At 43.8% G+C, this 21,922-nt stretch overlaps 1 protein-coding gene across 4 annotated transcripts in view; it reads left to right on the plus strand.

The window, feature by feature from the left end:
- tnrc6ba (trinucleotide repeat containing adaptor 6Ba) overlaps window positions 1-21,922 on the plus strand; it is a 124,294-nt gene that overhangs the window by 80,195 nt on the left and 22,177 nt on the right. For all 4 annotated transcript variants that reach the window (XM_067974333.1, XM_067974335.1, XM_067974334.1 and 1 more), the window contains 4 exons: window positions 5,806-6,144; window positions 7,393-9,819; window positions 18,330-18,514; window positions 20,712-20,786. In XM_067974333.1, the coding sequence (XP_067830434.1) occupies window positions 5,806-6,144; window positions 7,393-9,819; window positions 18,330-18,514; window positions 20,712-20,786 (3,026 nt within the window). The remainder of the gene's footprint in view (window positions 1-5,805; window positions 6,145-7,392; window positions 9,820-18,329; window positions 18,515-20,711; window positions 20,787-21,922) is intronic.

The following is a 21,922-nucleotide window of genomic DNA, read 5'->3' on the forward strand; positions in this document are numbered from 1 at the left end:
TTACTAAAGTGAGACCCTGCAAACAACTCTTAACTTCGGTACAGCGAAGGTTTCGGGGCCCCAAGTGGTGAGTAATATTTGGCAAGAGTGCACTGCTGATGAAAGAAATTGCAAAGTTCTTTTCAAAAGAGATTTTTTTGGCCAAATTTCTCTCCTCCTCTCTTGAAGGCACTCTTGATTGGGATGCTGTCAGGCTTCCAGTATCTTACTCATGTGGCCATTCTTCACCCGTGACCTACACAGACAGTATCAGACTATTTGACTTTGGTGGGCATCATAGCCCTGCCCTATCCTGTCCTTTTACCCAGGCCAAGTCTAAACTATTACCCTACGTAACGTTAGCCAACTCAGCATCGACAGGGAATTGAATCCAGGACCTTCTGGTCTGTATGATTTAATGTTGCACCGTCCAATGCTTGTACCCACTAGAGTTCCAAGCACATATAATCATCCTCCATTTTGATACTGAGTCAGTAGTGATTGAAAGGCAGTTGGTGTGTACAGTGAATCAAATTTCTCTTATTTGGGAATACCAGACAAATTTTGCTCTTAGTTTTTTCTTTTATATTATCTAATATAACAAGCCGTTAACTCACAGAAAATAGTAAGGAGCGCTGAAATCCTTTGACTATTCTTTTCAAATAACTTACAAATGAATTGACTTAGCATTTTGCCCAATTAGTACAATTTCCCTTCGACTTCCTTACTTACTCCTAACTTGTTAACTTTTAACTTGTGTCCCCTGGCATTTGAGCCCATTATCATAGTGAGCGCTGGTTCAGTTTTGTCAATTTATGCATAATCTTCAAAACTTCAATTTGGTCACCTCGGAGTCGCTTCTTTTCCATGAGGGAAGAAATAATGCTGGCCATTAGTCCCATTTATTTCCTCCCCCTTTTGTAAATGGAGTTCATCTTGTGACTCCGGATCTCAACTTTATGAGCTATTAGGGTCTTCTGGAGCGAGCTTTCTTGCCGTGGGATGTTGGAGAGGAATTTCCCAGACTTTTTCCTGAAATGGCCACAGTTTTACTTTTCAGTTTTTTGCCCCTCCCAGGCGATGATGGTTAGGGGGTCTATACACAGCATACAAGGTTGCACCATTGTCTGAATGGAGTCTGGTCTTTTCTCATCCTTGTTTTCGTAAATATCTCCTCAGCTGTCTTAAAATAGAGCTCTGACCTGCAGTGTTACCAGGTCATAGCAGTAGAGTGTTAAGAAAGATGTATATTTTGAATCCTATAAAAATATGTGCAATTGTCAGGTGCCCAATAAATCTGAGGCAGACTTTGCACAACCCAAAAGGTTTCAAATAAAAGATCTTTGTTTGAAACACTAGCCATCCTGTTGAATGCCTATTCTCAGTGGGCCAACATCCTGCATCAATGAACCGAGCACAGCAGCGCAGTGTTAGCATAACACTTTGAGACAGTTCCAAGTGCAGTCCGTCCTCATTATAACAAACCGTGTCGTTGCAGGCCGTTTCCTTGGTCTTAGCTGAAAATCCGTCATAGTCAGCAGAGAGCAGCTTGGATCTCGAGATGATAAACTACCTGGTCCTTAATAAGCGGGCTTGACTGCAGTGTGGTTTGCAGTGAGATTGTATGCAGCCCTCAATACTGCAGTGACCTATGCCATACAAGTAAATGTAATATATCGTCTCAATGTAAATGAAAAACTGCGGATGCTGGAAATCTGAAATAAAAACAGAAATGCACAGTGGATCTGTCAGCATCTGAAAGACAAACTCCAGTTGGGTCGATAAACCTTCCAGCTGGGGACCTTTTGCTAGCATTGAACCTGTGAGACTGCATAGCTTTGACCCACGTTTCCTCTCTCAGGTGTTGGCAGACCTGCGATGCACTTCTGTTATTTGTGATTCCAACTACTATGCAGAAATGTACCCGTTAAGTTTAGCCTGACCTTAAAGCAGGATTCTCTAAACCTTTTCTCCTTGTGGGCCTCTAAGTTACTTATCGTTCAGCCCACAGACTTTATATAAACAGCCGTATACTACTGCTACTAGCTGCTTGGGGTAGCCTAGGGTTTCTTACCCCATTCACATCCTTTTGATGTTCTTTTCCATTGCCTCCTCCCCTTCTCTAGTTCAGGCTGGGACTTTTCTCTCCTTTTCTCTTCTCCGTTCCTGTCCCGCTTCATGCTGGCACTTTTCTCCCTTTACTGCCCCATCCCATTTCATATTCATGCTCTTCTCCACCTCTCCCCCCATTTCACGCTGGCCCTCTTCCTCCCCCCTCCAGTCTCAAAGAATTATGGAAAGTTACAGCACAGAAGGAGGCCATTTGGCCCATCATGTCTGCTGAATGAGCTATCCAGCTTAATCCCACTTTCCAGCACTTGGTCCGTAGCCCTGTAGGTTCTGGCACTTCAAATGCACATCCAAGTACTTTTTAAATGAGTTGAGGGCTTCTGCCTCTACCACCCTTTCAGGCAGTGAGTTCCAGACCCCCACCACCCTCTGGGTGAAAAAATTTCTCCTCAGCTACGCTCTAGTCCTTCTACAATTACTTTAAATCTATGCCCCCTGGTCACTGACCCCTCTGCTAAGGGAAATAGGTCCTCCCCATCCACTCTCTCTAGTCCTGTCATAATTTTATATACCCCAATTAAATCTCCCCTCAGCCTCCTTTGTTCCAAAGAAAACAACCCCAGCCTATCCAATCTTTTCTCATAGCTAAAATTCTCCAGCCCTGGCAACATCCTCGTAAATCTCCTCTGCACCCTCTCTAGTGCAATCACATCTTTCCTGTAATGTGGTGACCAGAACTGTACGCAGTACTCAAGCTGTGGCCTAACCAATTTTGTATACAGATCTAGCATAACCTCCCTGCTCTTATATTCTATGCCTCGGCTAATAAGGAAAGTATCCCGTATGCCTTTTTAACCACCTTATCTACCTGTCCTGCTACCTTCAGGGATCTGTGGACATGTACTCCAAGGTCCCTTTGTTTGTTCCTCTACACCTCTCAGTTTCCTCCTATTTATTGTGTACTCCCTTGTTTGCCCTTCCTTCATGCATTACCTCACATTTCTCTGGATTGAATTCCATTTGCCACTTTTCTGCCCACCTGACCAGTCCATTTATATCTTCCTGCAGTCTACAGCTTTCCTCCTCACTACCAACCACACGGCCAATTTTTGTATCGTCTGCAAACTTCTTGATCAAGCCCCCCCACATTCAAGTCCAAATCATTAACATATACCACTCGTGCTGGTATTCTGATTTCCCCATCTCCCTCAGTTCTCCTTTACCGGCTGCTTCTCCAAGTGATTGAATACTTCTCCATACTGGGTGGGAATTCTCACAAAATCAGGAATTCCTGCACACAGTGTGCTGCAGCATTCAATCTTTTGGCACAGCAGCATTTAGGGAACTGGCAGTGGCACTGAGTGGGCGGAGCTGAGGGCTATGCTTCATACATGCAGGCCAGTTAGCTCGACTTCTCAGGCTCTAGTTGGACACTCCTGATTTAAGGACAGAATTTTCTTTCCTTTTCTCTTTCTCGTCCCCCAATTAATTTTGCAGGAATACATACAATTGGATGACTTTTTTAACAAAAAAAGTTTAAGTCTATTGCTTTGCAGACCAAGTACCCAAGTCATGTTTAGCAAGTGCATCTTGCTATCTCGTTTAAAAATCAAACTTTCAAAAAAGAAATTACAGTGGCATTGTCGATTTGGGGGAAGGTGGCTTGAAGACCTTTGCAATTTCTGCACTGGCCTAAGCTAAAATTAGCTGGTAGAGATGCATTCATTAACCGTAAGTGCCCCAGCAATCGTGTAATTTCACCTGTTTGTCTGTTCCACTTCATCTCCCAATCAAACAAAAGCCGAGAGACATGGAGTGGTGAGATTCAGGCTTGAATTCCTCCACTTTAACATTTCATTTAGCAAAACTGTCAGTGAAACCAGTGGTACTGTTCCCCTCAGTTCTGGAATTCTGGAACTTACCCTGGGGGAGGGAGGCTATCCGCCAGTCTAATTTCGGATCAGAGAGTTTGATTTCAATAGTGGCCACTAACTAATTTTGAGGATAAGTTGTATGCCTGTGCACGCGGGCCCATTGTGTTTTTGCAGACACCCTACCTCCCATCTGGTTTTGGACTAGTTAGATGTGGACACCCTTGGGGAAGCATGAGGCCGAAAGCAAGTGCTTCTGCAGCAAGGGAGAGGCGGGGAATTGGACAAAGAGTAGTCTCTATGCTGCTGTTGCACAACTCCTCATGGTGGGTTCGGAGTGGCATTAATTAAAGGCTTAGGAGCAGATCACTCAGTCACCGTTGGTAATGAGGGAGAAAAATAGAGGAAGCTTATAGAGATTAAAAGAAAAACAGCAATTGCTGGAAATTTGAGATAGAAACAAAAAGTACTGGAAATCATGTCAGTCAGCAACAGAAATAGAAGAGAGAGGTTCTTTCTCTTTGAGGCACTGACTGATCTGTGCATTTCCAGCATTTTCTGTTTTTATGTCCGTTCAGCTTCTTTGCACTGTCGGGCTCAGTAACTTCTCCGAGTTAGTGCCCTGGTGCTATCAGCATTCCACATTTAAACCCATATTCTGAAATCCCAGAAAAAAACAATTAATCATAAAGCGGTTTGCTCTCTAAGTGAGTGCTATTGATGACAAGGCTTGCACTTTTAGGCCCAGATTGATGATCCCATTTTTCACCTATCTGGCTGCTAACTCATAAATTGTTCACCCAAATGGCTCACTTTAACATCTTATTAGTCAGCATTTACTAGAATGAAACCACTGGAACTGTTTCCCTCTTAGCTCTTTAAACTGTCACATTATTGTAAGTATTACATAATCCTTTTTCTAAATGAATTAGACTTGTACTAAAACATGCCCCCCATACATCAGGTGCATACTGAGTAACTGCTCGAAGTGGTAAAAGCAGATCTGTGATTGATTTGCCTGGCCTAAAATTTAGTGTCTTGGTTGGACCAATAGCTGCTTGGTAAAGTTGCAATTGGTGTGCCCATCTTAGATGGCGATCCTACAAAGTTAGTAAAGGCAGAGATGCTGAGAACAGCTTGAAAGAACTTGCATTTGTATAGCTCGTCTCAAAGCACTTCATAGCCAACGAGTTGCTTTTGAAGTGTAGTGACTTGCAAACACAACCAATTTGCACACAGCAAAGTCTCACAAACTGCAATGAGATAAATGACCAGTTTATCTGTTTTGGTGGTATTGGTTAAGAGATAAATGTTGAAGAAAGAATTTGCATTTATATAGTGCTTTTCACTACCTCGGGATGTCCCAAAGCGCTTTACAGCCAATGAAGTATTTTTGAAGTGTAGTTATTGATGTAATGTAGGAAATGCAGCAGCCAATTTGTGCACAGCAAGGTCCCACAAACAACAATGTGATAATGACCAGATAATCATTTTTTTTTTAGTGCTGTTGGTTCAGGGATAAATATTGGCCGTGGACACCGGGGAGAGCTCCCCTGCTCATCTTTGAATAGTGCCATGAGATCTTTTATGTCCACCTGAGAGGGCAGACAGAGCCTGGTTTTAACTTCTCATCCGAAAGACTGCACCTCCGACAGTGCTGCACTCCCTCAGTACTGCACTCGGAGTGTCAGTCTAGATAATGTTGAAAACTTCAATTAGATAAGCCAGCTGCATGATATTTTCATGTTTCCTCATACCTGATAAAACATGAGAGGTTTTTCCTTCTCCTTTCCCTGACCCTGCAGAAATCAAATAAATGTCCTTTCTGTATTTGCATGTATCGAAGTTTCTCTGCTAATAATTGTTCTAAATATTTTTTCTCTAGTGCCCGAAGCGACGAAGCCAAGCCTAAGCCAGCCTCCAACTGCCACCCCAGTTGGCAGCGTTCCAACACCAGCCGGCAACGGTGGTAACAATGCCAAAAGGGCGGTGGCCACCAACGGCCAGCCACAGAACGCCGCCCGCTATCTGCCCCGTGAGGTGCCTCCTCGATTTCGCCAGCACGAGCACAAAGTGTTACTAAAACGTGGTCAGCCCCCTCCTCCTTCCTGTGGGCTTCTTGGAGGTGGGGCGGGGCCTCCTGGGTTGCCGGGATCAAACCCTGGCACTGCACAACCATTGACACAACCCAACGGTCCGCTGCAGCACGGCAGTACACCAGTGGGTAAGTAGGCAATGTTCGTGTTCAAACTTCCCTTTAATCGTTTTGAGGAGAAATTTAAAACCAAAGGCTGCACCAGTAGATCAGATTTTTAATGGGTTTCTTTTTAAGGATATTCCTTAACTGGTTCTCTGTTTGCAAAATGACCATAGCACTAGGACCAGGGGGAAACCCTTGCTGTGATGCTATAAGACCCTGTATGAAGCCTCCTTGTTCAATTCCAGCTAACGCCCATGAAGAGACTGCTAGTGTTGCTTTCCTGAAGTGTGGTCATGCGATGAGGGAGGAAAAAGAAGTATTTGTGTAGTGTGCATGTGGTTGGTATGTAAGCTCGGTTTCCCCACCTGATGGGATTTGTGACCTCTGCACTAATGTTTGGAGGTGCTGAGTGGCAATCAGGAACTTCCTCACAGGCAGGGCAGACAAAATCTGGGCATGGGAGAAATTCTTCCTGGAGATCTGATGCTTTCTGCCGGCTGGTGGAAAGAATCCAAGGCCACACTTGCTCATCTCATGACAGCGGTTGCAGAAAGCTACGTTTTCTTCTTGTTTTGCAGGCTTTCTTCTCTTCTGAAGGTGGGGCGTCTCTCGCTGGTGCACAATTCCATGGGCACTGGCTGCCCTTCAGCATCTCACCCAAGTGGCTAATTCTTTTTTTCTGAGCCTTTTTATGAACAAGTGTTCTTAGGCTATTTGACCTAGAGGCCATCACAAGTGAGCCTGACCCTATCCTCAGCCAACACACACACTTCAACAAAGGCCACTGAATAGTAATCAGGAACTGGAAACTGGATAGTAATCGAAAATGGGAAACCTGTGACCCCAGGGCACTAAGGCTAATTGTAGCACCCCCCCCCCCCCCCCTGCCAAACTGCTGCCCTGGCTGAGATCAGCTAACTCTGTACAGACCAAAGATCCAACTTAGGACCATGCAGCCCCAGATGATGTCCTTACGCACTTCAGCCATCGGGAGAGCTTGCACTTACTTTTTTAATTACTAGTTTTCTTTTGAAAGGCTAAAAAATGAATCGTATTTGGTACTTTATGTTGAAGTCTTTCTGTGTCTGTAGTCAATTGTTTATTTTACTTTTATTCCCTCCTTTTTTAATTGTTGCTAAAGATGAAATATCAGGTATTGTTCCAGTGTCAATATGTTGAGAAAATTGATTTTGATAATCCTACCCAAATATAAATTATTTTGATTTGTTTTTTCTCGCCAACAAGTTATTCATATTTCGCTTCTTTTTGTAGACGCAAACCCTGGGGGTGCTGGTTCAAATTATGCAAATTCTGCTTGGGGTTCTGGATCATCCAGCACTGACCTCAACCACGGCTGGGATAAGTTAATCGTAGACGGGTCTGATATGGAGGCTTGGCCTTGCATCACAGGCAGAGACTCTGAGTCGGCTTCGGAACACGTAGACAACGAAGGTGCCTCAAACCTTGGCTCCGAGAAGAGCCTGCCACCAGGAAGTGGCGCTGCCAGGAGCTGCAAAGGAGCTGCAAACCAGTTCGCTGCTGGGAGCGGAAAGAATGAATGTAAATTGGGGGCCTGGAACATGGGCCTCGTGCCTAAACCCAGTCACGTATCTTCCATCTCTTCGGAGAGCAAAGACGGACTTAACAATTGGAAAAACTTGAGCAGCCCCGATGGAACTGGCCTTGGGTTGACCTTGAACCCAAATATCAACCCGTCGGCCTGGCCAGTGTTGGGCCAGGAGGGCACTTCTGGAAAAGGGACTTTGGAGACGGACATTTCGAGCTCCAGTGCACAACTTGGTGCAGTAGGTCAAAGCCCTAGGGATCAGGACGGTACTTCTGCAAGCGCCTGGGCAAAACAGTCAAAAACGGAAAATGCGGGTGTTACATGGAATGCTTCTGTTGGAGAACAGCCTCAAGCTCTTAACACTGATGGACCAAATAATGGCGACACTAACTCTTTGAATGCAAGCTCACAGAGCACCGGGAACCCTTTGCAAAATAAAGGAGTGTCTGATACGACAGGGAATGGGACCTGGAACATGCCCTTAGGAATGGGCTTGGGAAATCCCTTGGTATTGAATCAATCTGTGAGCACTGAAGCCTCGCCTGAAGGCAGTATTAGAGGAACTATGGAGGGACGGGGAAACGGGGGAACTTGGAATACAGTTTGGGGGTCTTCTGGAACTGACTCAATTTCTGGACAAAATGGTACAGGAGCTGATGGCAATAATGGACGCAATGGTGATGATGCAGCAAAAACTGGCTCTGGTATGAAACAGTTACTGGGGAATAGATCAAGAACTGAATCATGGGACAATAATGGCGGATCGTGGGACTCTGAGGCACAAGACCCCAACAAAGCAAAAAATTGGGGAAAAGGGAACAGAACAACATCTGGTGGTGCTCAGGGTTTGTGGGGTCAACAGCCGGGGACTGATAATCGCTCAGATGGGGAATGGAGTGGCCCTCCTAATGAACAGAATTGTGGCACAGGCGGATGGGACAATCACAGGGTAAATCCCCTCCCGGAAAACCAAGGAGAGAACTCCCAAAATTCCAACTGGGTAAAGGCCTCTAGTTCCACTGGGAGTGACTCTGGTAATCGGAGCAACAACAAAAAGGGAGCCTCTGAAAACCACCCAGGAGGACGGCGCTTGAACAAGACTGATCCTCCTGACCAAGAGGAGGTATTGCAAACTGTAATAAACAGGGCTGATCTGGACCCAAGAGTGTTGTCCAACACTGGCTGGGGCCAAACTCAGATAAAGCAGAACACAATGTGGGATATTCAGGAGTCGCCCAGGAATGAGAGGCGCACTGACAAAGGAACAGAAGGGTGGGAGAGCTCCGCTACTCAGAGCACTAACTCAGGGGGCTGGGGCGAAGGGCCCAGTCAAAGCAGTCACTGCACCTCTGGGTGGGGAGATGCTCCACAGCCTTCAAACATGGAGTGGAAGGATTCTAAGAGTCAAAGTGGATGGGTGGACCCAAAGAACAGTCAAGGTTGGGGAGGTGGAATGCCAGAAGAGAAGGCAACATCATGGAATGATGGGCCTAGAATTAAGGAACCAGGTTGGGGTGCAAGACAGCAACCAACTCAAGGTTGGTCCACAAATAATGGTTGGGGCGATGGAAGTGGACAACCAGCTGAACAACCAAAAGCAGGTGGCTGGGACAGTTCGAACTCAAGATGGGGTGAGGGTGGTCGTGGTGATGCTGGATCTTGGGGAGGTGGCAGTAATTCTAATTCCAATCAGAGGGGTGGGTGGGAGGACCCCACAAGACACCAGGGATGGGGTGAGCCATCCAAAACAGCCGCTACTAATTGGAACAAGCAGCAAGATGTGCCTGGCTCTTGGGGCACTGCGTCTACTGGTAGCCGGCAGTCGGGACCTGGTTGGGGCACAGCACCTGTGCCACCTACGCCACCTGCATCTGTGCCACCTGCGCCCATCCCAGCCGTGCCAAAGGAGGAAGAACCTACTGGATGGGAAGAGCCTTCACCGCAGTCCATCTCCCGAAAGATGGAGATTGATGATGGCACCTCAGCCTGGGGAGATCCCAACAGCTACAACTATAAGAATGTGAATCTGTGGGACAAGAACTCCAAAAACGAGAGCGCTGGAAGTGGGCCAATGCCACGGGAGCAGAATGCAGCCAATGCGGCTACAGGACGAGGCTCCACATCAAATTCTGGTAAGTCGCCCAGTTAATTGTATGTTTCTCTACTTTTTATATAATACATAAGTATGTACAAACAAACAAACTGTTGATTTGTGTATCAGTTCAGTGGAGCTTCAATTTACGGAAATATAGACGCATCTTCTGATGATCTTGGTACTTATTGGTTCAACTACCAGTTCCCCTGATATTCCAGTGGATAAAGGCACTTTCAGGCGTAGCATTAAGTTACACAGTCCAAAAACTTCCACGTTTGATTCCCGATCTGTGCGGCGTTAACTGATCCCAGCCTGGTTGGCATTTAGGATGTGATAATTGGACTAGGGGAGGGGAGACTTGGGCAGGGTTCCCACTTCTGATCCTTATCCAGTGACCCTTTCTGGAAAGTGCATGTGTACAGACATCAGGCGAGGACAGGATTGGGATGGGCTGGTATGTCGTTTGTGGATGTATAGTCTACTAGTACTTGCTATCTAGGCTCAAACATGTAGAGTGACCACCTGGACAATGTACTGGAAAGCTGCCAGCAACTATAGGTCCATATTCCAGACCAGAGAGGAACAAACATAACTCTCATCAATTAAATGTTAGCATTTTTTCTTTAAAGTAGGAGTTAAATGTCTAAACATTTTCTTGTGGTAAAAACAGAATATACCCTGAGGGAACAGTAACATACTGAGATGCTAAATTTAATTTCTGATCAAAACCTTCATTACCTGGTCGGGCTTCAAAGATATGGGTTATGAGATCGCTGACACAATAAACTGTGTATCTCGGGAGCTTTCCGAATGCTGAGTGACACCACCAGTCAGTGTGAAACAGAGACAGATGGACCAGGGAGATCCCAGGTCCCACACTGGCCTGTGCTGAGTGAGCTGATCTCGGCCGGTGCAGCAGCTGGTGCACTATGATTGGTCTTGGTGCCCTTGGGCCAGGAAAGGGATAACTTGTAATCGTGATCCATGACCTCCACTCAAAAATGGCCTTGTGTGGAAATTGTGTGTCAGCAGAATCACTCTTTTAAGGATCACCGATTAGGGTCATTGATTAGGATCACGCATGAATTATTTCCATTTTGGCAAGGTACTCCAAAAGGCACCAGAACCTTCAGGAGGGAAGAAAATTAATCATTTTTGTCGTGTGCCCCTTGTTTAAGCAACTGTTAGTGACAACATGGAACAAATACAGCAGTTACAGCCTGGCTAAGCAGAAAGAGCATTTGCTTCAAATAGGTGGCAGGTTTGAGTCTCTGGTTCGCATTAACATTTCAATTTATTGGCTTCAGCTACTCAATCTCCTTGGCAAATTCAAAATGGAGTATTGCATTCTAAACAAAGCAGCAATGTTTTACTTTAGGAGCATAGGAATAGGAGGAGGCCATTCATCCCCTCGAGCCTATTCTGCCATTCAGTTAGATCATGGCTGATCCGTATGCTAACTCTATCCACCTGCCTTGACTCCATATCTCTTAATATCCTTGGCTAGCAAAAATCTATCACTCTCCAATTTAAAATGATTAATTGAGCTAGCATTTACTGCTTTTTGTGGATGAGAGTTCAACATTTGGAAAGTGGCAAGTTGGATCCAAAATTGGCTCAGTGGCGGGAATGTTCGACGGGTGCTTTTGTGACTGGAAGGCTGTTTCCAGAGGGGTTCCGTGGGGCTCAGTACTAGACCCCTTGCTTTTTGTTGTATATATCAATGATTTAGACTTAAATGTAGGGGACATATGTAAGGAATCTTACAACACCAGGTTATAGTCCAACAAATTTATTTTAAAATCACAAGCTTTTGGAGATTATCCCCTTCGTCAGGTGAATGAGTGAAAAGGTTCTCAAATCGCATATCTTATACTAGGCTGGGACAGCATCACACCAATCAAAAGGTGTTGTTGTTGTTCAAACAGGCCAGTCACGGAGAATAGCACGTCTCTCTCTCTCTGCCATTTGGGTTTCTTTCTGTCTGTCTGTGTAATTGACACAATGTATATCCAGTGTACTGGGACGTGCTGTTGTAAGATCCCTTACATTTGTCCACCCCAGTCCATCACCGGCATTTCCACATGTAGGGGACATGATTAAGAAGTTTGCAGATGATACAAAAATTGGCCGTTTGGTGGATAGTGAGGAGGAAAGCTGTAGACTGCAGGAAGATATCTATGGACTGGTCAGGTGGGCAGAAAAGTGGCAAATGGAATTCAATCCAGAGAAGTGTGAGGTAATGCATTTGGGGAGGGCAAAGAAGGCAAGGGAGTACATAATAAATGGGAGGATATGGAGAGATGTAGAGGAACAAAGGGAGTGCATGTCCACAGATCTCTGAAAGTAGCAGGTCAGGTAGATAAGGTGGTTAAAAAGACATACAGGATACTTTCCTTTATTAGCCAAGGCATAGAATATAAGAGCAGGGAGGTTATGCTAGAACTGTATAAAACACTAGATAAGCTTGAGTACTGTGGACGGTTCTGGTCACCATGTTGTAGGAAAGACGTAATTGCACTAGAGAGGGTACTTAGGACATTTACGAGGATGTTGCCAGGACTGGAGAATTTTAGCTATGAGGAAAGATTGGATAGGCTGGGGTTGTTTTCTTTGGAACAAAGAAGGCTGAGGGATGATTTAATTGAGATTTACAAAATTATGAAGGACCTTGATAGAGTGGATAGAAAGGACCTATTTCCCTTAGCAGAGAGGTCAATAACCAGGGGGCATAGATTTAAAGTGATTGGTAGAAGGATTAGAGGGGAGCTGAGGAAAATGTTTTCCACCCGGGGCGTGGGGGGGGGGGGGTGGGGGGGGTTCTGGAACTCAGGAACTCACTGCCTGAAAGGGTGGTAGAGGCAGAAATTCTCATCACGTTTAAAAAGTACTTAGATGTGCACTTGAAGTGCCGTGACCTACAAGGCTATGGATCAAGGGGTGGAAAGTGGGATTAGGCTAGGTGGCTCATTTTCGGCCGGTGCGGACACAGTGGGCCGAATGGCCTCCTTCTCTGCCATAACTTTTCTATGATTTCTACCACCCTTTGTGTGAAGAAGTGTTTCCTAACTTCTTTCCTGAATGGCCTGGCTCTAATTTTAAGGTTACGTCCCTTTGTCCTGGACTCCTCCACCAGTGGAAAAAGTTTCTCTCTCTCTCTACCCTATCAATTCCCTTCAAAATCCTAAAAACCTCAATAAAATCACCCCTTAACCTTCTATATTCCAGGGAATACAAACCTAGTTTATGTAATCTCTCATAATTTAACCCTTGGAGCCTTGGGAACATTCTGGTGAATCTGCGCTGCACTCCTTCCAAGGCCAATATATCCTTTCTAAGGTGCGGTGCCCAGAACTGTACACAGTACTCCAGATGAGGTCTAACCAGGGCTTTGTATAACTGTAGCAAAACTTCCTCCCCTTTACAACCTCTAGTTATAAAGGCTAACATTCCATTAGCCTTTTTGATTATTTTTTGTACCTGACCACTACATTTTAGTGATCTGTGTACATGGATCCCTAAATCTCTGGTCCTCCACTGTTCCTAGCTTTTCACCATTTAATAAATGCTCGGATCTATCCTTTTTTGGTCCAAAATGGATGACCTCACACTTACGTGCGTTGAAATCTGTAGAATCATAGAAAGTTAAGGCACAGAAGGAGGCCATTCGGCCCATTGTGTCCGTGCTGGCTGAGAAAGAGCTATCCAGCTTAATCCCACTTTCTAGCACTTTGTCCGTAGCCCTGTAGGTTATGGCACTTCAAGTACTTTTTAAATGAGTTGAGGGTTTCTACCTCTGCCACCCTTTCAGGCAGTGAGTTCCAGACCCCCACCACACTCTGGGTGAAAAAAATTATTCTCAGCTCCCCTCTAATCCTTCTACCAATTACTTTAAATCTATGCTGTCTGGTCACTGACCCCTCTGCTAAGAGAAATAGGTCCTCCCTCCACCATAGTTTTGACCAGTCACTTAATCTATCATTATCTCTTTGCAATTTTATGCTTCCATCTACATTACTTACTATGCCACCAATCTTTGTGTAATTGGCAAATTTGGATATATGGCTCCTTATTGTGTTATCTAAGTTATTAATAAATATAGTGAATAGTTGAGGCCCCAGCACAGATCCTTGTGGGACGCCACTACCCACTTCCTTCCAATTCGAGTACATACCCATTCTCCCTACTTTCTGTCTTCTACCGCCTAACCAATCTCCTAACCAGGTCAATAATTTGCCTTCAATTCCATGAGTTTTAATTTTAGCTAACAGTCTGTTATGTGGAACCTCATTGAATGCCTTTTGGAAGTCCATATAATCTACATCCATAGACATTCCCCTGTCTACTACTTCAGTTACTTCCTTAAAACATTCAATTAGGTTCATTCGACATGACCTACCCTTTACAAATCCATTTTGGCTCTCTCGAATCAGCTCAACTTTCTCTAAGTGCTCAGTCACTTTGTCCTTAATTATAAATTCCAATAACTTCCCCACAACAGATAGGAACATAGGGACAGGAGTAGGCCATTCAGCCCCTCGTGCCTGCTCCGCCATTTGATAAGATTATGGCTGATCTGTGACCTAACTCCATATACCTGCCTTTGGCCCATATCCCTTAATACCTTTGGTTGCCAAAAAGCTATCTATCTCAGATTTAAATTTAGCAATTGAACTAGTATCAATTGCCGTTTGCGGAAGAGTGTTCCAAACTTCTACCACCCTTTGTGTGTAGAAATGTTTTCTAATCTCGCTCCTGAAAGGTCTGGCTCTAATTTTTAGACTGTGCCCCCTACTTCTAAAATCCCCAACCAGCGGAAATAGTTTCTCTCTATCCACCCTATCTGTTCCCCTTAATATCTTATAAACTTCGATCAGATCACCTCTTAAACTTCGAAACTCTAGAGAATACAACCCCAATTTGTGTAATCTCTCCTCGTAACTTAATCCTTGAAGTCCGGGTATCATTCTAGTAAACCCACGCTGCACTCCCTCCAAGGCCAATATGTCCTTCCGAAGGTGCGGTGCCCAGAACTGCTCTCAGTACTCCAGGTGTGGACTAACCAGGGTTTTGTATAGATGTTAGACTAAACTACTTTTTTGTATTTTGGAGTAGAAAAACTGCTATTAATTGTTTTCTGTTATTTCCTGATTGCTAATCTCTTTAGGGAGCTGATCCTGGAAGGAAGGGGCAGATGAGTAAAATGTATCTCAACTTTAATGTCAAAGTGAAACACTGATCAATTGTAGCACCCCATTACCTGGCCCATGGAGATTAGCTAACTCAGTGCAAACTGGAGATCGAATATGGGATTTTGCTGCATGGATGACCCACTAGCTCACTGAGCAGTGCATTACAGGCACTGAATTACCTGAGCAGCATTTTTTTGTTATTACGCTAAATGTATTGGTATCTCATTTTCTACCACTGATATTCTTGTTGTGAAGCTCACGTGTCTATGAATGCCAGAGTACCTAAAGAAACCCTGACATCCGTGGAAACGTACATTCACAAATGAATCCTACAAAGTTGCATTCTCAATGTGCACAGTTGTCTTTATGTTTTGAGTACAGAAACTATAACCAGTCAGGTGTTGCTGCACACACCTTGTGCCATTTCACAAGCTCACAAGATAAGTTTGGGTGAAGAAGGCCCTTTAGCCCATCTGATCTCATCCTTCCAAAATATCAATCTGACCGTCTACTCAATTAGCTGTTACTTAAATGCGTCTAGTGAGCTGGCCTCACCCACCCTTCCTGGCAACTTGTTTCAGCTGTGGATTTGCCCTAATGTGGACCCAACATCGCCCAACTGATGGTAGCAGCCTATCACAGACGAAGCTCTTTGTAAGTTCTCTGCACTCCCTATGGATAATCAAGCAGAATTCCAGAATATTCACCAAGCATGACAATCCCCCACACTTCCATCTCTGAAATTCCCCAGGTGATCATCCCTGCACATTATGAGCTCTCTTATATCACAGAATATTTGATGTGTTGTGTCTGTCTTTATCAGCTTCAATTGTCTTCTAAGATAGATATATTTCCAGCTTTTTTTTTAACGAAAAGGAGTTAATCGTTACTGATTTAACTGCTCTTTTGACAGCTGTTCCACATATCTTGGGGTGAGCGGGAGCATCTCCTAATCTCTTGGCGCACTCGAGTTTAGTCAATTTTGTATTTGTGTCCAGTACTCTGATATGAGAAACTGCGCACGTAAACCATTGCTCCTGCCTAAGTAATGTACTTTTTCTGACTCTCCCCTAGTCATCTGTCCACTTACAACTGACTTACTGCTCTGCAAGAGAAGTTTGGCAGCAGGTGCAGACTGATGCCAGGAAGTCCGAGCTGCAGCATTCACACAGAGGCTTCTTTGTGTCCTACAAGCTGCACCTCCCTTTGCTGGGAAAGGAATCTCTGGATTCCATACGGAGGTTGCAATTTTATATCAGTTTACAATAACCAACAGATAAGATCCTGTTTTTGGAATCTTACATTAAACTGCATGTTTTTCATGAAAGCTCCAGTTAAAAATTGGAAGTTTGTGTCAAACCTGAGTCACCTGACTTTTGGGGTTTTAACAAAAAACCTTCGAAAACATTTCTGATTTCTTCTCACTGGCCTATGCAAAATCAATTTTCAATAAGCTTTATTATCATTGTAAGGAATCTTACAACACCAGATTATAGTCCAACAGTTTTATTTGAAAATCACAAGCTTTCGGAGGCTTTCTTCTTCGTCAGCGCATGTTAATATTGGTCTCTCACATCTTAGTAACTCCTCCTGTCCAGCGTCCCTGACACAAATGTCAGCACTCATTACTTAAATAAAACATTTTCACGATATTGCTGCCAATAGGACCTTTCCCCTCACTCTCTTGCATGGGGCAAGCCACCGGAGAGTAACACTGGCTGGGGGGAGCTGGAGGAGAGTAGTGAGCCCTAATCAGGATGGGGAAACACCCCCACAAATGCCAGCAAATCTGGTGAGTTAACAGGAGAAGATATTGAGAATTATCTTTCTCTCTCGTCTCTGGTTTTAGCCGTGTGGAGCATAAAAATCGAGGTGTTCCCATCAGCAATCAGAGGGATTTTTTTTTCTTCATCAGGCTGAATGATTTGCAAATCAATGAGCATTTTTTAAATGGATTCTTGAATATTAGAAGAATGCCTGGGCTAGAGAGGGAAGACTGAGCCAGGCATTTAGCTACTGATTACTATACAGTGACCCCCACTTGAAAGAGCATTGGCTAAGGGCAGAATTGGGCTTGGCTGTGTTATTCTGCATTATTGAATAGCCTGCCAATGCCTCACCATCCAGGCTGCACTTCCGAGATGGCTACTTGACTTACCAGAAAGCTGCTGATATAGGTGGAATCGTGTCTGAGTCCCTAGGAGAGGAGGGAAAGAGAGATTTCATACATACGTGCTGTATTTAGTACTTTTTTTGATTTGTTACTGGGTGGCAAGACTGTGCGTCAGACAATGCTGACATGTTGCCCTGTTGGATTGCACTGGTTATGGAGTGGGAAATTGGATGCAAATTATGCAAATCTGTATCGTCTGACTGTGACCTCAAGTCATTGCCACTGAGCGATTGGAGCTCAATGTGTACTCTATATGCATGAACCCCACCAGTGGAGCCGTAAGCATTTGGGCAAAATGGTCAAAGAAAGCACACTTTAAAATCCACTAAAACATGGCCAAATTTTATCAATTGCAATGAAGGTCATTTTGACTGCGGAATCAATTAGGCATAGTTTCCAAACAGGCCTTGCCAACTGGTATTTGTTTTTAAGTTGGAAGTTTCCAGAATCACTGTGGTGCAGTGGGCAAGGCTCTTTTATAACCCTGCGGTTTCAGATTCAAGCCTCAGTGTCACCACACACTGTCTTCCTGTCCACGCATAACTTCTTAATCATTTCTCAACTAGGTTTCTGGATCCAACCAGCCAACTGTTGCTCAGCGCCAGTTTGGTTAAGTAACCCGATTAGGTCACTGATGAGGCAGGGATTCCGTGATAACCTGCTGTTTCTATTTACTTGAACAATTGAAGTATTGAACGAAGGATATTTTTAATGTATTAATTGCACATTTTAAAAATCAAACCAGGCCAGCATTTAGGAGCTGATGGCCAACTTTTCCTTTCACTGTATAACTGTATTTGCTTTTCTATGTATAACTTTCTCTTCTGTCTGCCTGATTTTGTTAGAGAAGGTTCTAGAATTAATTTCAATCAGTTGATCATTTCCTGCAGGTGAATTTCTTTTCTCCTTTTATCCTGTCATTTTTTTTTCTTTACACACACACACACACACACACACACACACACACACACACACACACGTGTAACGTCTGTAAGGCTTTTGACACCAGCTGACTCAGCACGGACTAGGGCTCAAACCCGAGACCTTCCAGGGTTGTGCCTCGTTATTTACCAACTTGGGGAGTTAAGTGACCAGGGGGCCATATTTCCATGGAGGATTTTGTGAGGTAATTTTCAAAATCTTTTCTTTTGAGGAATAAAATACAGAATATATTTTTTTCAGGTCCAAAATCTATGCAGGACGGGTGGGGAGGTGGTGATCGCCCTGTTGTGGCAAGTACTCGACCCCCAAGCTGGGAGGAAGAAGATGATAGTGAGATCGGCCTGTGGAACAGCGCTGGAACTCAGGAGAGTAGTTCACCCTACAACTCATCTAACTGGACCTCAGGCGGGAAGAAAATTCACAAGGTAAGCATGGCAGATTCTTGAGGATAAGCAGATGGTGAATTATCTTTCTGGGAGCCTGATTCACGTCCAATGACTAGGCCAAGTCGGCCTTTCTCTTTGTGCGTCTTTTTCTAACGTGCCAATTTGTTCATGGCCACTTCGGCGATTTCAGCTTGAGGTAGGTAAACGAGCAATAATGTTTGTTTGATGGAACCTGAAATTTCTGTGCCACTAATGTATTGTCTGGCAAAAGAGTCATGTGAGGAAAAAAGTAACACTGGATTCTGGAAGTACACCAGTTCAGTTAGCATCTCAAGAGAAAGATGGGTTAGCATTTCAAGTATGGACCCTTCATCAGGACTCCCAGGGTCACACCTGAAATCTTAATCTATCGTTTTCAGATGCTGACCTGCCGTGCACGTCCAGAATTCTGTGTTTGTATTTCAAATTTTCAATGTTCCCAGTTTTTCCCTTTTATGTCTACAACAGCTAGACAACCTGTCTGGTACAACTTCCTTTTTTGGGAAAAATTCTGAACGATTAATAAATTGGATTTTTTAAAAGCATGACGTGAGATCGTACAATTTCCTGGATGGCTCACAGTTACAAAGTTGTACGAAGATACGTGTGACTTTTAGTAACGGAACCAACCATTGAGTAATATCAGTCCTTCTCTTTGGGAGGGTGAGGTTCCAACAGAATATAAGAAATTAGTCATGTTTTCTGATGTGAAATTCTAGTTATGGTCATTATATCTGTTGTATACTTGTACCATGCTGAAGGCATCTTGTTTAAATTTGTACTTTAAAAAAAAATTGTAAAATGCATGAGTTGCATCTTTATGCATGTCTTTTTTACAAGCTGCAAGCCAGATGGGTGCATGTTTGTAGCAGTGCAAACCGCCCCTGGGGTCCTGAACATCTTGGATCTTTTATCAATGCTCCAGCCAGTACAGATTTTTACAGTAATGAAGCCCTGTGAATTTTGAAAATAATTGCAAGTTCATAAGGCCTTGTTCAGGAAGTCCTGTCATTTTCAGTCACTGTGTGCTGGAGTTGCTCAGGATTTTTTTCAAGTCAGCATGACAGGTTCATGCCAGCAATACTGCTACAATATGTGTGATTAGGATCACAGCAGGCCTGGTCCAGCTTTTGTTCCAGTTTAAGCTGGTAAGGGGACTAGGTGATTGCATTGGCCAGCCATCATATCCTTTCGTCTTTGGAACTTGGAGCTGTGCGAGTACAGCCAAACTGATGAGCTGAGCAGTTCCCTCTCTGCTGGCAATAAGAGTGCTGCATTCGTTTTTTTTTGGAGCTTCTAACCAAGAGTAGTGGGCTGTACCCACAACACAGCTTATAGTTCACACTAATTGGCACTAAATTGATTGGCCGTTTCAATCAGAAAGGGATGACTGTTGTAGAGAAATAGGAATGTCACACTGTTGCTGTAGTGGGTGCTTTTCTGAGACTGGGGCTGAGATACTTTATTGGGACAGAGTAGGGGAGGAGGGGGGAGCTAGTGCCACCAGCTCTCGATATTGATGCTTTTACTCTTCTTGATGTCTTTGAATTACTTTGTTTCACTTGCTTTGTGGTTTAACACTGCTACTTAGAGGCAGTCTGGCTGAAGTCATTTCATGTTGAACTCTGTTGGCATTAAGTTCTAGTGACGTTAAGTGGTGGGCCATGGGTAGCACTTCTATTCATGAGGGAAAACACGTGCATCCTGGGTGCTGCATATAAAACAGTTCTAAAACATAAAATGTGACAAACAGCAGAGAAGCACTGGTATAAATGCACAGTTATCACCTATGATAACATTTAGTAATGTCAGTTCAAGGAAATAAGTTTCCCATTTGCAGGTTTTATACTGACTTTTTTATTTCTGCAAAACAAAAGAGAGGGAGAAAAGCAAAACATGTTTTAACAAATCGTGAAATAATCCTTTTTGTGACCTCATCCATGAAATTAGACAGAACATGTGAATTTTCAGGGTTTTATTTATGCCATCCTGGGGAATGGGGAGATGGGGTTGTAGTTCAGACGGGTTTAAATCAACTGAATGGGTTAAAAAGAGAGAGACTATTAATGCCAGAAATCTGAAAAAAAGATTAGCAAATGCTGGAAATAGACAGCAGGTCCATCAGCATCTGAAATAGAAAAGACAGCTTGACATTTTCACCAGAACTGAGTTTATTTTGGATCTCTTTCTTCTCTAGGGCTCCATGAAAGGTGGGAACAATGACGCATGGATAAACCCTCTCTCTACGCAATTCTCCAAAATGGGATTATTGGTAAGAGCAGCTTTACTGAACTCGCTGGAGTGCTGATGTACCTTATTTGTTGGTTAAATTTGTCACCTTAAGCCTGCTGCTGACTAGCCTCATTACTTTAAGCCTCATGTGACAAAAAAAGGTGGAATCTTGTGACAGAAAATAGACTAAAATGAATTGCAGTATATACTGTCGTGTCACTAGGAGCCAATCTGAAGTCTGACCATACGAAGTTATACATTTATCCCTTTTGCAAAAAAATTAGGGCAAAGTTGGTTATAATGTGTAGTGTTGTTACTGGGCTTATTTATTGCAATGCCACTAATATCCAATTGAAAAAAATCACAAACTTTAACGTGCGATACAGATCTTGTACGACATCCTTAATTTGTTACCTCAAATTGCTCTCTCTCTTATTGCTACCACCTGTGTTAAACCTATATCCTCCAGTACTTTATCCCAGTGTTTCACTGCATAAAATGCTCTCTCCAGATGCAGCATAAATTGAGAAGGAAAGAATCAATAATCGTGCCGCTGGGTGTTTTTAAACAGTTCAAGTGGATTAAATATGAGAACAAAGTGACTGGAGGAGGTTTACACTGCAGTTCATTTCGGTGTGTTTTATACTTCAGCCAACTCCACCTTTTTGTCACAAGAGGCTTAGAGTAATGAGGCTTAGTCAGCAGTAAGCTTAATGTCATAAGTTACACACGCTAATCCTAGTGACGACGTTGATCGTTGTATGGACTGCAGTTTTGGTGTGATTGTGGCACCAGGTACTCTGGTTAAAGTTTAAGGACTATAACGTTACACTGATTGATTTCACAAGTCCTTCATGAGACAAATCATCTCGTCTTTAAAAATCAAGTTTACTGCAATACTCTTAGTGCTAGGTAACCCAGCTGTGCTGCGCTCTGCTGATTCCTGGAGATAGATAATAAAATGCCAATATTCGGTTATGGAGAACATTTACTTATTGTCTAAAATTATCTTCTTTTATTCGTTCATGGGATGTGGGCGTCGCTGGCGAGGCCGGCATTTATTGCCCACCCCTAATTGCCCTTGAGAAGGTGGTGGTGAGCTGCCTTCTTGAACCGCTGCAGTCCGTGTGGTGAAGGTTCTCCCACAGTGCTGTTAGGTAGGGAGTTCCAGGATTT

This window comes from Heptranchias perlo, chromosome 40, assembly GCF_035084215.1.
Source record: "Heptranchias perlo isolate sHepPer1 chromosome 40, sHepPer1.hap1, whole genome shotgun sequence".
Lineage (NCBI taxonomy): Eukaryota > Metazoa > Chordata > Chondrichthyes > Hexanchiformes > Hexanchidae > Heptranchias > Heptranchias perlo.